This window comes from Muntiacus reevesi, chromosome 14 (assembly GCF_963930625.1).
Source record: "Muntiacus reevesi chromosome 14, mMunRee1.1, whole genome shotgun sequence".
Classification (NCBI taxonomy): domain Eukaryota; kingdom Metazoa; phylum Chordata; class Mammalia; order Artiodactyla; family Cervidae; genus Muntiacus; species Muntiacus reevesi.
In genome coordinates, this window is record NC_089262.1 from 21,454,010 (window position 1) to 21,468,656 (window position 14,647).

At 38.7% G+C, this 14,647-nt stretch overlaps 1 protein-coding gene across 2 annotated transcripts in view; it reads right to left on the bottom strand.

Annotated features, from left to right (window-relative positions):
• Window positions 1-12,885: 12,885 nt before the first annotated feature.
• CDH10 (cadherin 10) overlaps window positions 12,886-14,647 on the bottom strand; it is a 109,013-nt gene continuing 107,251 nt past the window's right edge. For both annotated transcript variants that reach the window (XM_065905313.1, XM_065905314.1), the window contains one exon: window positions 12,886-13,563. In XM_065905313.1, the coding sequence (XP_065761385.1) occupies window positions 13,073-13,563 (491 nt within the window). In that variant the 3' untranslated portion in view covers window positions 12,886-13,072. The remainder of the gene's footprint in view (window positions 13,564-14,647) is intronic.

Genomic DNA, 14,647 nt, shown 5'->3' on the forward strand with positions numbered 1-14,647 from the left:
GATTTCTTAAGAGGCAGGTCAGGTAGCCTGGTATTCCCATCACTTTCAGAATTGTCCACAGTTTACTGTGATCCACACAGTCAAAGGCTTTGGCATAGTCAATAAAACAGAAATAGATGTTTTTTTGGAATTCTCTTGCTTTTTCGATGATCCAGCGGGTGTTGGCAATTTGATCTCTGGTTCCTCTGCCTTTTCTAAAACCAGCTTAAACATCTGGAAGCTCATGGTTCATGCACTGTTGAAGCCTGGCTTGGAGAATTTTGAGCATTACTTTATTAGTGTGTGAAATGAGTGCAATTGTGTGGTAATTTGAGCATTCTTTGGGATTGCCTTTCTTTGGGATTGAAATGAAAACTGTCCTTTTCCAGTCTTGTGGCCACTGCTGAGTTTTCCAAAAGGTCCTTAGCAAGGGATCATAGAAGAAGGGAAAGTCACAGTCATGTAATGCAAAGACTCAACCCATAACAGAGGGGTTTTAAGATAGAGAAAAGGAACTATAACTAAGGACTGCAAGTGATTTCAGAAGTTAAAAAAGTCAAGGAATTAGGTTCTCCCCTACAGATACCACTAAGGAACCAAACCTGATGGATACCTGATTTTAACTTTTTAAGATCAGTACGGATGTAAGAGTTGGACCATAAAGAAGGCTGAGCGAGGAAGAACTGATATTTTAGAATTGTGTTGCTGGAGAAAACTCTTGAAAGTCCCTTTGGCTGCAAGGAGATCAAACCAGTCTATCCTAAAGGAGATCAGCCCTGAATATTCATTGGAAGGATTGATGCTGAAACTGAAGCTCCAATGCTTTGGTCACCTGATGCGAAGAGCTGACCCATCTGATACTGGGAAGGATTGAGGGCAAGAGAAGGGGACAACAGAGGATGAGATGGTTGAATGGTATCACTGACTCAATGGACATGAGTTTCAGCAAACTCTGGTGATAGTGAACAACAGTGAAGCCTGGTTTGCTGCAGTCCATGAAGTCGCAAATAGTCAGACATGACTTAGCCCCTGAACAACAACCATCAGATCACTGAATTACTGAAGTTCTGAATTGCAAGTTAATAAACACTTGCTGTTTTTACAGCACTAAAATTGTGATAATTTGTAACAGTAGCATATCAAAACCCTGTTCCTTGTAGTTTAAATTGACCAACCCTTCCTTAGCCTAGGAATCAAGCACTCCACCTGTGACCCTAATAAAATCATAGGCCCACATCTTTCCCTACTCTCTCTGCTTGTCCCCTGCATTGAGCCTCATGTGTCCCCTCAGGGCAGACTCTACTTTTTTTCAGGATCTATGAGTAATGGATTTCTCTATTTCACTTCCTTTGTTGAACCAAGGCTCACCACCCAACACCTTAGGACTTTATGTTACAAATATTACCTTAGCAAACTCAGAACAATTGGCTTTATGGGTAGAGTGGATCGAATCGAGCTTGCTATTACCATGAGGAATGCTCTTTAGTTACACATGCCTTACTGAGGGGCTTTCCCAGGTGGGTAACTCTATCTAGAAAAGGTCCACTCTTATTGGTCTACACGTGCTATTTTTCACTGCATTGTACTGATTCTGCTGAGTTTTACCTCGAATTCCCATTCCAAAATGCAAAAATGCAAACTCTGAAAAAAGCAACCAAAATCCTCCTGAACCTCAGAGCATTGATAACGAGCTGGTTTCAGGTGCTAGAGATGTGTTTTCCACCTACAGGAAAAGGAGTAATGTTCCCCAGCAGGTGTTAGACTTTAGGTGTATTCCTAAAGTTACACATGAACCCAAGTACCAACTCTTAGGACAACTGGCTAAGTTTTCACAAGGTCCAATGGTGTTAGTTAGTGGCCAAGAGAGAAAAGTGGCAACTTCCTCCCTCCCAAGTGTGGGGTACTGTATAAAGGTGCCAGGCAGTGACCATGGAAGGAGGAGGGGGAGGTTATCTTTCCCTGAAAGTTGTGTTTCCAGACTGTACCAGGACACTGAGCTCTAAATTCTGCCAGGCTTCTCTGTCAATGGAATTCTCCAGGTAAGAATACTAAAATGGGTAGCCGTTCCCTTCTCCAGGAGATCTTCTCAACCCAAGGATCAAACCCAGATCTCCTGTATTGCATGCAGATTCTTTACTGTCTGAGCTACCAGGAAAGCCCATCAAACTCCTAACCAAATGGGAAATGCCCATAGAAGCAGCCTGGGCACTGCTCAGCACCCAGGCATACCCACATTCCAAAACCCTAATTCTTCACTCTCCAGGTCTAGATCTGAATGATCCTGATGCCATTGCTCTAGGGAAGGCTGACCACATCTCTGTGAGATCTACTGAAATATCCTGGAGAGGGAAGTGGCTATCTACTCCCCCACCAGGGGATGTCCACTGCAGATCTTTTCAGGGACCACCTGTCTTCAGATGCAAAATATTTTAAAAGACCTGGTACAGAAGAAGTGGTGGGAGGAAGGTAGGGGGTTGGCTGACAGTTGGTAGGATAGTGTTTAATACTAACTCTGAGCAGCTGCTCACTTCCCCAGAAATGAGGCAATAGGTTTTTCCAAGGACCCCAAAATATGCTATGCTGTACTCAGTCACTTCAGTCAAGTTTCTTTGCGACCCTATGGACTGTAAGCCACCAAGCTTCTCTGTACATGGGATTTTCCAGGTAAGAATACTGGAATGCATTGCCATGCCCTCCTTTAGGAGATCTTCCAGACCCAGGGATCGAACCAGTGTCTCCTGCGTCTACATTGTAGGCAGATTCTCTACTGCTGAACCACCAGGGAAGATGACCCCAATATACATAACCTTCTAAAAGACTCCCAGAGCCTGAGGGCCAAATTCTTGAGTGATTACTGGTGATCCCCACTCCACCCAACCATAAGGGGCCACCCCAGTACCAGGTCAATGAGAATTAAAGCCAAGGCAGCTGCCACCAAGAATCCAAATGCCATCACCAAGTCTTCAAATGAGGAGGGAGAGTCCAAACCAAAGGCACAAGCCCTATAAGAGAGAAAATCCCTTCCCCTGCTTACTAGGATTTTTATGACTTGTAGGCAGCTCCCCCTTCTATTACAGTTATTACATCAAAAACTCAAAGCCAAAGGAAGAGCTTGGATGAAGCATGACTCTCCTTAGGTTGATAAGGTCCAGAGGATTTTTAACTGTTTTTGAGAGAGCGACCCAGATGAACCAGATTTCATCTCCAATGATGAGGAGGCCCCAGTCAACTCTGAATCCAGAGAATTCTTACAGAGTTTGCGCTCTTCCCCTTTGTGCGGACTTCCTATGGCATTCGGGAGGCCACAGAGAGAACAGACATGGAGCTGCTGGAGCTAGTAGGTGTGCGACCACCATCATTGGATCCTTGTGCTAGACTTTGTTGATGGATTTCCCTCAAAATGCTCCATCTCATCAAGCGATCTCCTCAGCCAGGTATGTGCTCATCCCCGTGGGGCCACCAGAATCATAAATTCAAATCAAGATCTCATTTCTCCTCCCACAGTGTAGTCACCAGGCTTTAGACCATGGACTCTTGTGGAATTGCCATCTAGCTTACCAAACTTAGAGACAAGCACAGTGGTTTATTCAAATATTTGCTCTTCAAGCTTTTAAACCATAAGTGCCCCCCCCCCCCCGAGTGGATATATTTACCCTAAGCTCTGTTGTTGTTGTTCAGTTGCCCAGTCGTTTGACTCATTGCAACCCCATGGATCAGAAGAGGCCAGGCCTGTCTGTCCCTCATTATCTCCCCAAGTTTGCCTAAGTTCAAGTTCATGGCATCATTGATGCTGTCCAACCATCTTATCCTCTGATGCCCTCTTCTCCTTCTGCCCTCAATCTTTCCCAGCATCAGGGACTTTCCCAATGATTCAGCTGTTTGCATCAGATGACCCAAATACTGGAATTCCAACTTCAGTGTCAGTCCTTCCAACAAGTATCCAGAGTTGATTTCTCTGCTCCAGTATTGCTTAATTTCTGGCCCTGAGGTTCCCAACCCTCAACACACACCTGTGAATAGTCTTCTCAAAGGACTCCCTTGCTCGTGCTTACAGGAATCTCCCACTCCTTTAACATTAAAAAGGACGTCATTCATGTACACTTACCAGAGAAATACTCTCTTTACTATTTCAATTTTTCAATGGTCTCTCCACACACTTGTGACCCAGTTGAGGAATGGATTCTAGAATATGACCCTCCTATGTTAGAGAGCCCAAGGGGGTAAACCCCAACTAAACTGAGAGATCAGAATTACAGAAATTTTACTGGCCTGGATGATAGCCCAGTTCCAGCCATGAAGCGAAGGCCAATTGTGAGTTTTAAATGCAATGACCTATTGTTTAATTAAAAAGTTCATTCTCTATAAATAACACTTGATAGAAATCTCCTCATTATCATTACTACCCTGAGATATAAAGATTTTATTATTTTATCCTTACCAAGAATAAAAGCTTGGGTTAAAGAGTACCAACCTTAGAACTGAGCCAATTGTGTTTCCCAGCTCCACTGTATAAAAAGAATAGAAACTTGGGCAATTTTATTTAATCCTCACTTGTATTTTCTGATGTATAAAATGGAGATGATAGTAGTACTTACCTTACAGAGTCAGGTGACACTTAAAGGTATATGTAAGACTTTGAACAAACTCTGGAATATTAGGCACATAAATGTTACTTAAAATTATCCTTATCATCATCATCTCTATCATGTTAATCATTGCATGTGTGCTAAGTCGATTCAGTCATGTCAGATTCTTTGCGACCCCATGGACTCTAGCCCACCAGGCTCCATTGTCCATGGGATTCTCCAAGTAAGAATACTGGATTGGGTTGTCATTTCCTGTTCCAGGGGATCTTCCTGATACATTGGCAGGCAAGTTCATTATTATTATCATAAATTAAACATAACCTTAATATTCTATATACAAGAACACACATTAGCGATATTCTTATTCTTTGATATTTTAGGTTCTTATGTTTACTACTTAAGAGATACATCACTATATTTTAAATGATCTGGAGAACAACTTTGGCATTTGTTTTTATTTTTCTTACTTTTCAATAAAATTGGGAAAAAATACATCAATGAAAGCATCAAGGCACAAAACTTAATTGTGTTCAATGTTTTATATTAATAAGGCATTGAGATAAACTTCACAAAGGAATGAAAACCTATTATGATTATCTTTAAATAAATTACTCATTTCAACAAGAATAAACCAGAAATGGAACTTTACTTATTCTATTCTTATCTCAAAGCTTATAAAAGTGTGCATCAAGTTTGCATTTCCTCCCATCATCTAAATGCTGTCTGCTCAGACTATCGCTTTTGGAAGATGATGTAAAAAAGTTTCGATATATAGCTGGCATAATTGTGCATAGCTGCTGTCAAGAATTCCTAGGCAGAGACTGTCATCTTAAAAGGTTACTGTGACATTTCTAGAATATGCTTTTTCAAATATGAATGAAACATGTTGCCTTTTTGGTTGAGGGTAGAGAAGGCATGGAACCTGACATTTTCCGCAGTGCCAAAATTAGAAAACAAAGTATTAGAATGCCAAGATTAATCAATCACTCAACAAGTATTAATGTAATATCTACTTAGGTGTCCAATGCATTGGTTGGAACTAGCATTTTATCAGGTTTAAGTGTTTAACCAAATGCAACCCCAAAATTAAGAAGTTGCTTTAATATAAATTAGGTCTAGCAATAGAATGTTCCATATGTTGGCACTACTAAAGTACCTACTCCTTTTTGAAAGTCTATTTTCTTTGCTCAGAGTCATTACAAAGGCAGAGATAAATCCTACCTGTAAAAAGGTTTAACTCTTTGAATAAACAAATATGAAAGTTATGCAGTTAAGATGAATACATATATCATCATTATGTTGTACAGTTAAGCTTACACAATGTTATATATCAATTATATCTCAATAAAGATGGGAAAACATAAATAATAATTTCAAATAAATAACTTTGTAGTGCTAAAGCACTGCTCTTCTAAAAGAAAAGTAGAATATACCAGAAGTACAATCAATCACTGTTTCACTGTTTTTCACAATGTTTCATTGACATTGACAAAATCATTTAGGAAAGATTTATTTTAAGCTATATTAATAGTGGGGATAATGGAAATAAATGTAAACTGTAACACAGTGGCATAGATTTTACATATTGATTACAAACTCATTTAAAATCTTCTTGATTGTAAAAAGAGAGAGGCAAAGATCATGGCAAGAGTCTTAGGAAAGCTTCTAAGTATTTCACATTGTGTAGGAGGTTTGTTCAGATAAATTTGGGAATGAAGTTGCTGTGCTATCCTTCCTGTGGAGTTGTAAATGTCATGTTCCAAATTCAGGATAGTTCCACAGCTGGAAAAGAGCTTTGACGGGTTGTCTACCAGTTTTCTTTTATGTTCTTATTAGTTATTAATTCTTTCTTATGTAAATCCTTTAATTTAATAAAAAATGTCTATTGCACTGCTAATTTATGTATATTCTAAAAGAATCCCATCTCTAATAGTAGTAGAAAGTAAGGTTAAACCAAGTAATTTTATTCGCTTTTTTAGTTTATTTTTGCTCTTACTAATTTGAGTTGTGAAATGAGCCTTTTCTCCTCTTCTTTTGCTTAACTGGTTTCCACACCTGAAAATGACTTAGCTAGTTCAGCATGAAAGTAAATACAATATTTGTAATCTTAAAGAAATAAAGATAATTATGGAAAGTGGATGAAGAGTTTAATACATATAAAAATTATTTGAGTGGATGAAAAATTATAGATTTTGGGGGGAGTTTTGCTGGCTTATTTTATTTATTTGTTTTGAGTTCATATTTGTTTATATTTTTATTTTTGTCTTTAACCATCAGTGTACCTTTGACTCCAAGTATCTTTGCTCATTCGCATTAATTCCCTCAGGTCATTTTCTTTTTTTGGGTGAGTTCTTTATTCAGGGTTGTCTCCTGAGTTTGTGTTTGCATGTTCAGTATCCTCAGTCATGTCCCACTCTTTGGGCCCTATTGTAGCCCACCAGGCTCCTCAGTCCATGGAATTCTCCAGGCAAGAATACTGGAGTGTGTTACCATGCCCTCCTCCAGGGGATCTTCCTGACCCAGGGATTGAATCAGCATCTCCTGCATCTCCTGCATTGCAGGTGGATTCTTTACCGCTGAGCCATGGAGGAAGTATCCATGCCTAGGTCAATTTGCAGGCTGTTCTCTTTGCATATCAGTAGCTTGGTATATTTTGGCAGTTTCACCAAGTGAGATATTTAAAAGTAATCAAGAAAACACAAACAGAACTCTATGCTAGTAATCACAGACTGTAGCAAACAAATGAAAAAGAATACAAGAAAGAAGCAGATCAATCCAAACATTGAACACCAGTGCCTTTTGGTAGAGAACCAGGATAGTCTTACTTGGGGCTCAGGTCTTCTGTTCCCTTTCATTATAATCTTTCTCAAAACTTTCCCTGATCAACTGTCCCTTAATTTGAGTTTTTTGCAATCTTAATTTCCTGAAAGTCATGTCCCACACTCCAGTCACATCAGAACAGAACTTGAAAAGTTAGTCAGTTTTTTCCTCTAGCACTTAATTTACTTTATGTCAATTCTCACTATTATAGTTTTCAGCACTTTGTAAATATTCCAAACACATTTACCATATAGCTTCATTTAAAACATTATTTTGCCTTTCTCAGATTTGTGTGTTCTTCTCTGCTTCTGTCTTTAATTCGATGTGATACGTTGTTTTGGTTGAGGTATATAATGAGTAGCTGACCTCGCCCAGATAAGTAACTGGAAAAGAGAGAAGTATCTTAAAAGTCTTTTCAGATAATTGTGGAAATTCTTCTTTGCTGTAATACTATACAAAAAATCAGTAAGTGGTAATTTCTTAAAGGTTAGCTACAACGTTGACTCTGAAATCATATCAAAAGTAAATATATGACATAAAATTTTCATATTAAAATTTTTAAAAAGATGCACCTCTAGTTTCCTAGAGCTATTAGCCAAGATAATCATTGGCTAATCAATATTTATCCTAAAACAATACTCAAGTACTAAGTACATTATCAGTCTTGAAGTAAAATGGTTCCTGGTAAGTGAACAAAGAGACACCTCCTATAACCTTGAGTAGTTCACTGTCTAAAAAGGAGGAGACAGAAATATCATAAGCATGATATGTACACATATACATTTAAATTTTTAGTATAATAATGTGTGATAAGTAGCACAATATTTATGAATTCTTCCAAGTGTTTATTGAATTCCTAAACAGACAGATATATTCTGTTTATTGGACAGCACGATGAACAAAACACAAATCCATGCTGTCTTGAATTTCACATTCTATTTGAGAGAGACAGAAAATAATCAGAGTAACAAATCAGTCACATAACACCCTAAAACGGTAGTGTTAGGGAGAAAACCACTGCAGTGTAGGAGCAACGGGTCAGCCTAGGGAAATTCTATAACTCTAAGTAAGGGTCACAAAGAGTCGGACACGACTGGGCGATTTTGGGCTTCGCTTATAGCTCAGGGCTTCCCTGATAACTCGGTTGGTGAAGAATCCACCTGCATTGTGGGCGACCTGGGTTCAATCCCTGGGTTGGGAAGATTCCCTGGAGGAGGGAAAGGCTACCTGCTCCACTATTCTGGCCTGAAGAATTCCATGGACTGTATGGTCCATGGGATCGCAAAAAGTCCAACATGACTGAGGGACTTCCCACTAAGTAAGGTGGACAGGGAAGACCTGAATTAAAATAGCATTTCATAATGAACCTGAGGAAGGTAAGGACACAGTGGGAGGTAGAAGGAATGGCCGCACACATGAAGTCAGAGGGGAACAGCAAAGAGTGAGAGTAAATAAATGGGAGCTGGAGTAAAGAAACGGGAGATGAGGTCAATGGTTCCGGAGAGGACTTTAGGACATTATAAGGAGCTTGCCTTCTACTCTTGAGTAAAATAAGGAAGGAGAGAGTTTAGAACCAGGGAACAATTAAATGGGAAATTCATTTAAAAAATATTTCTTTGATCTCAGTGCTGATGGTGGAGTGTGGGTGGGACAAGGTGATAGGAGAGAGAACAGTTAGGGAAGTTAAGTGCTGCTAATAATCAAGAAAGCAGGTGTTGATGGTTCAGGTCGGCAATGGAAATGGTGAAAAACGATGGGATTCTGTGTTCGTCTTGAAGATGAAATGTTTTCAACTTCTTGGATGGGGAATTTGCCCATAAAGGCATGGTCCACAACAACTAAAAAGTCTTGGTATTGAATGAAACATTGGAGTGAAGAAGGAAAGACTCAGTGGTCTCCAGCAGCTAAGCAAAATTAACCAGATGCTGTATCTCAACATTATTTTCATCCTACAAGATGTCCAAGCTGCAACCCGCTCTCTCTGGGCCAACCCTGCACTCTCAGAGAGCAATAGGAAGGGCTGACAGCCAGGTGAAAGAGGACCCCAAGGGACTATTTAACCTCAAGCTCAGGAACAGAGGGCATCTGTAGTAGGTCTGGAGGGGCCACGTGTGAGTCAGGGAGGGTCCCTTCACTGCCACCAGCAACTGCAGCTAGCCTAGTTCTTCAGAGCCCCCAGGGGTGTCCACCCAGGTGCAAGGCCACTGGGTAAGGAGCTACAGTAGAGGGTAAGCCAGTGGCCACAGGGAGAGCTGTAGCTGGTGAAGGCATGGTGAAGGCATCCGTGCCTGACTCTTTGCTACCCTGTGGAGTATAGCCCATACAGGCTCCTCTGTCCAAGGGACTTTCCAGGCAAGAATACTGGAGTGGGTTGCCATTTCCTTCTCCATGCGATCTTCCCAACCCAGGGATCAAACCCAGGTCTCCTGTATTGCAGGCAGATACTTTAATCTCTGAACCACCAGGAAAGCCCTCACTGTCTTTCACTTTCACAGTAGATGTGTTGATAAATGAACCTGAATATGTAAACATCCCTAATTCTCAATTCTTAATCTTAAATTTATTTATTTTAGACTGTTCTAAACATCTAATTTTGCTGTGCTTAGTCGCTCAATCATGTCCAACTCTGCAACCCCATGGACAGAGGAGCCTGGTGGTCTACAGTCCACTGGGATTCTCCAGGCAAGAATACTGGAGTGGGCTGCCATGCCCTTCTCCAGGGGATCTTCCCAACCCAGGAAATGAACCCAGGTCTCCTGTATTGCAGGTGGATTCTTTACCATCTGAGCCACCAGGGAAACCCAAACATCTAATTACTCATGGTTTATATGTTTGAGTATACCAAAAATGTCTGGAACTCTTGCAGTTGTGTGACAATATCTACTTATATATGGAGAAAAACTCAGACTAAGAGCATGACTTTATTGTTACATAGATTTTCTTTGATATTTTGTTGAAAATAGAAAAAGGGGAACTGATTAACTTAATCACCATTTCTAATGACCAAACATTTGTAAACCATTTTATTTCTCTTATCTGAATATTTAAAACATGAAAAAGGACAACAAAATAATTACTTTTCATCGTGCTTTAAAAAGTTAGTAATAGGTATTTTGTTACAAATTCTGTTGGGTAACTATTTTACACACACCCCCATTTGCATTAGTAGAGAAATTACATGCATATATAAAAATCACATATGATTATTAATATTACATCTCTAGTATCTAGAATATTCTGATTTTTATAATAAGTGATCAAAATAATTGATGCATGAAGGAATAGGTGCATAGTTGTCTCATAAAATCAGTATGTTACTGAGAGATGTTTTTCCCCACTATAAAAGAAATTGTGGACATAGAATAATCTATATATTGGGCATGCCTTTGGGAGAGCAAAGTATAAGAGAAACTTACAGCCTGAGCCCATCATTGTAGGTATACTTTTTAGTTTCAGAATCTCCAAGAAATTAATTATATAACACATCACCTTCATTATCAAAAAATATTAGAGTATCTGGTACCAAGAACTGTCTCAATACTTTTAAAAATGATTTCTGTGCAATATAGATTTTATATTGCCAAAGAAGCCTGTTAATCAATCTCTTTAAAAAAGAATTTTTGTAAGCCTGGTTTGAATGATGCTAGAGCTCACTGATTCTTAAAATATATAAAAATTGGATGACAAAGTAAATGGCACAGCAAGTTAATGTCAGTCTGAAATTATCTGAATGAGGATAATTATAAATATTCAAATAAGAATTCTAATTACTGACATCTAATATTAATAAAAATAACTAATGCTGGAACTCTTTAATTTTCAATCAGATGAATACTATAGTTTGAACATAACTAATGTAAAATGCTCTTGAGATATACTTTCTTTTATCTTTTCCATTTTTTGCTGATTTTCTTTGAATAAAGTGTTTTCTCTTTAGTTCCACATGTATGATTAAACGTTTTTTTACCTTAAATTTTGTCTTTCTGACAGTCAACTTTCTGAGTGTGAGAATGGGTTCTTGGAGTATAGGAAGCTGACCAACTTAGGCTTTCCTGTGGTCTGATGTGTCACTTTGCTTTCTAATGTAATTGTAATTTTAATTAAAATACATGGGTTGTTTTTCTTTCATGATTATATTACTATGAAAACGAAAACCTCTGTGGTAAGAGGGATGTACGTCTTTCAGCCTGGAAGCTGGGGGAAAAAAATCATTCAAGAATATTGAAAAAATTAATTCTGCATTAAGGATATGTCAATATTGCCCTCTGACTCACTCCAAAAGCATACCATTTTCACTAATTGGAAAGCACACAGATCTTTGGTATTGTTTACAATAAACTCGGCAGGGGATGTGACTTCCTAGTGTAGACCCAACAAAGTGCTCCATTTGTGAATAAATCATGTTTGGATCTTGAGAAAAGAGGCATCAGTTAGTGGTAGTTGGCTTCCCTGAATCTCAGGAACTCTGGATAATTAACAGTCAGTACTTCTTTTCCTTTCTATTCAATCATTCATTGACAGAAAAACAGACTTTGTTACAAATATGCAATATGTAATGGATTTCTGGAAACTTTACATAATTACATTGCTGTATCTTAATGGAATATTCAGCATTATTACTGTCATTATGAGCATTTCAAAGTCACTGTGGGAGGTAAGCATATTTTCCATTAAAAGATTATTTCAGTATGAAATCTGTCTGAACTATTATTGCCCATAAACCTGAATAGCACAAATGTCATACAAAAATAAGAAAACGCTTCATTCTTTCAGATATTATTTTAGTGAGTTAAAAACAAAATGAAATAACTGCATTGCTGGTGTTTGGGGATATTTAGCATAAAGATGGCCATGTTTTAAATTTTCTTACATGGTAAATGTTTAGGCAATCTGTAAATGACAATCATCACTTTTAATGTGAAGGGTTTTTCACACATCACAGAAAAGTAAGACTGATTGGAAAAATAATTCTTATGCAAATCATATCGATTTGGTTACTCAATAGTAATTATAACAACTTTGTGTTCTTACCTGCATTCAGTGTAATTTTGTATCAAAATATTTAGTCCCTGGAGAAGGCTTTCTTCCTAGGGGGGAAAAAAAGAAGCTAGAGACAAGGTAGTTGTAAAAACTGGTTTATTTTTAAAAATAAATACAAAAATATAAATATAAAACATTAGCAGATAGAATTTGATGAAATGAAATTGCACAAACGTTTGTATACCAGGTTGCATATCACATCTACTAACACCACATATACATGTTTTTGTTTTTGTTTTATTTAATGTACAGAACAGGATATACTTTAAAATTTTTCTTCACCTTTTTAAAAGTTTCATTTGCAAGGGCAGGGCATGTACCTAACAGAAGTGGCTTGTCTGTGAGGTTGTTTAAGGGAGGAGTATCCTGTTCATGATTCTGAAATTATCTTTTATTTCCTAAGATGGACGACACTAAATTTCCATAGCTTTGGCTCTTGGAAGTGATTAAATAAAATGTCGTATATATTCCATGAGACATCCTACAGGGAAGAATTAATGTAATTAATGAACAAAATAAAAAGGAAATGGGGAAAGAAAACTGTGCTGAGTGGCAGGAAAATTCTCCTGGAATATCAAAGATTGTGAAGTGGAGACGGTGTGGGTCAAGCTAACGTCCTCTTGCAGGAGCAGAACAGACATCCTAGGTTAAGCGTCTTTGTCGCTTTCCCCGCCGCCGTACATCTCCGCCAGCTTGTTAAACCGAGGGCCCCATTCTCGGAGGTAATCGTAGTTTTGGTCTCCGTCAGTGGTACCTGATTCCAAGGAACTGAGAGACTCGGCGATGGAGTCGTTCCCTTCGTAGGCGTAGGTAGCCAGCGAGTCGTAGGGAGGCGCCGTGGGGTCCAGGTCGTGCTCCTTGAGCCTTTCATTGATGAAATCCCTGACGTCCGCGTTATCCGGGGCCGTCGGAGTCCTCCGGGGGATAAATAAGGTTTCTGGAATAATATCTCGCCGCAGCTTTTTTTCCTCAATAGCGGCCGGATTCCTCAAGGTGCCGATATCAAAGGCCTGAGTGTCCTCCTCTCCTCCACCTTCATCATTATAGCTCACGATGTTGTCTCTGATATCTTCTTTGGACAAGATCAGAGGCTCTTTTTTCCGCTGTCTTTTCAGAGCTGCGAACAGTACTACTATAACTTCAGAAAAGAAAAAGGAAAAAAAAAAAAAGGTGCATTAGAGATCCGTCTGAAACACTCTATAAATAACAAGGGGAGGTATAATAAAAGAGTTTAAGTTATTTAGGTTTTTCTGGAACAGGTTAGAATTTAGAATTAATTCTGCACTTCGTTAATTTTTTTTTTTTTTTTTTTTGCAGGGTTGGAGGGTGCCATGGTGAGAGGAGAGTGGAGTGTTGAAGGATTTACTACCGTGGTTAGAGTTTAAGAATAGTGATTCTGAATTATTTTTAAAGCAATGTGTAAGAGTTTTTGAAATATTGTGACGCCTATTTTTCTAAGAACTGTTTAAAGATAGTTCCTGATGGTAGATAACATTTATATTTTGCATTAAATAGTGACATAAGATGTTGTATAAAAAAGACCCAAATCAAATTCAGTTTCAAATAAAACAACTAAGAAGGGCAAACATACGCCCATAGTTTTACATTTGTATGCAATATTAAAAAGGCAGCTTTCTTCACAAGATATAAAGTATTCATATCTGTTAAATAGCTTTGATGATGGATCTATGTCCTTTTTTTTTTTCTTGTGCTATTCCTGGAGCACCTTAATTACTGGGGAAGGGGTGGGGGGGAGACATTATTAGACATTATTGGCTTAGACATTTACCAGATTTTCCATGAAAATATATATGACTCATGAGATTAAAGAAAATGCTGGATCACATGATGGCAATGAGTGAATGCAAATTTCTACACTGAATTAACTACAAAAATCATGTATGAACCTCAACTCGCCTGTTTCCTCAGTCTCTCAGTCCTGTCCAAACTTTTAGGCCCCAAGGATTGCAGCACCCCAGGCCTTCCGGTCCATCACCAACTCCCAGAGTTTACTCAAACTCACATGAATTCAGCTGGTGATGCCATTCTACCATCTCATCCTCTGGCATCCCCTTCTCCTCCTGCCTTCAATCTTCACCAGCATCAGGGTCTTTTCAAATGAGTCAGCTCTTTGCATCAGGTGGCCAAAGTATTGGAGTTTCAGCTCCAGTATCAGTCCTTCCAATGAATAGTCAGGACTGATTTCCTTTAGGATGGACTGG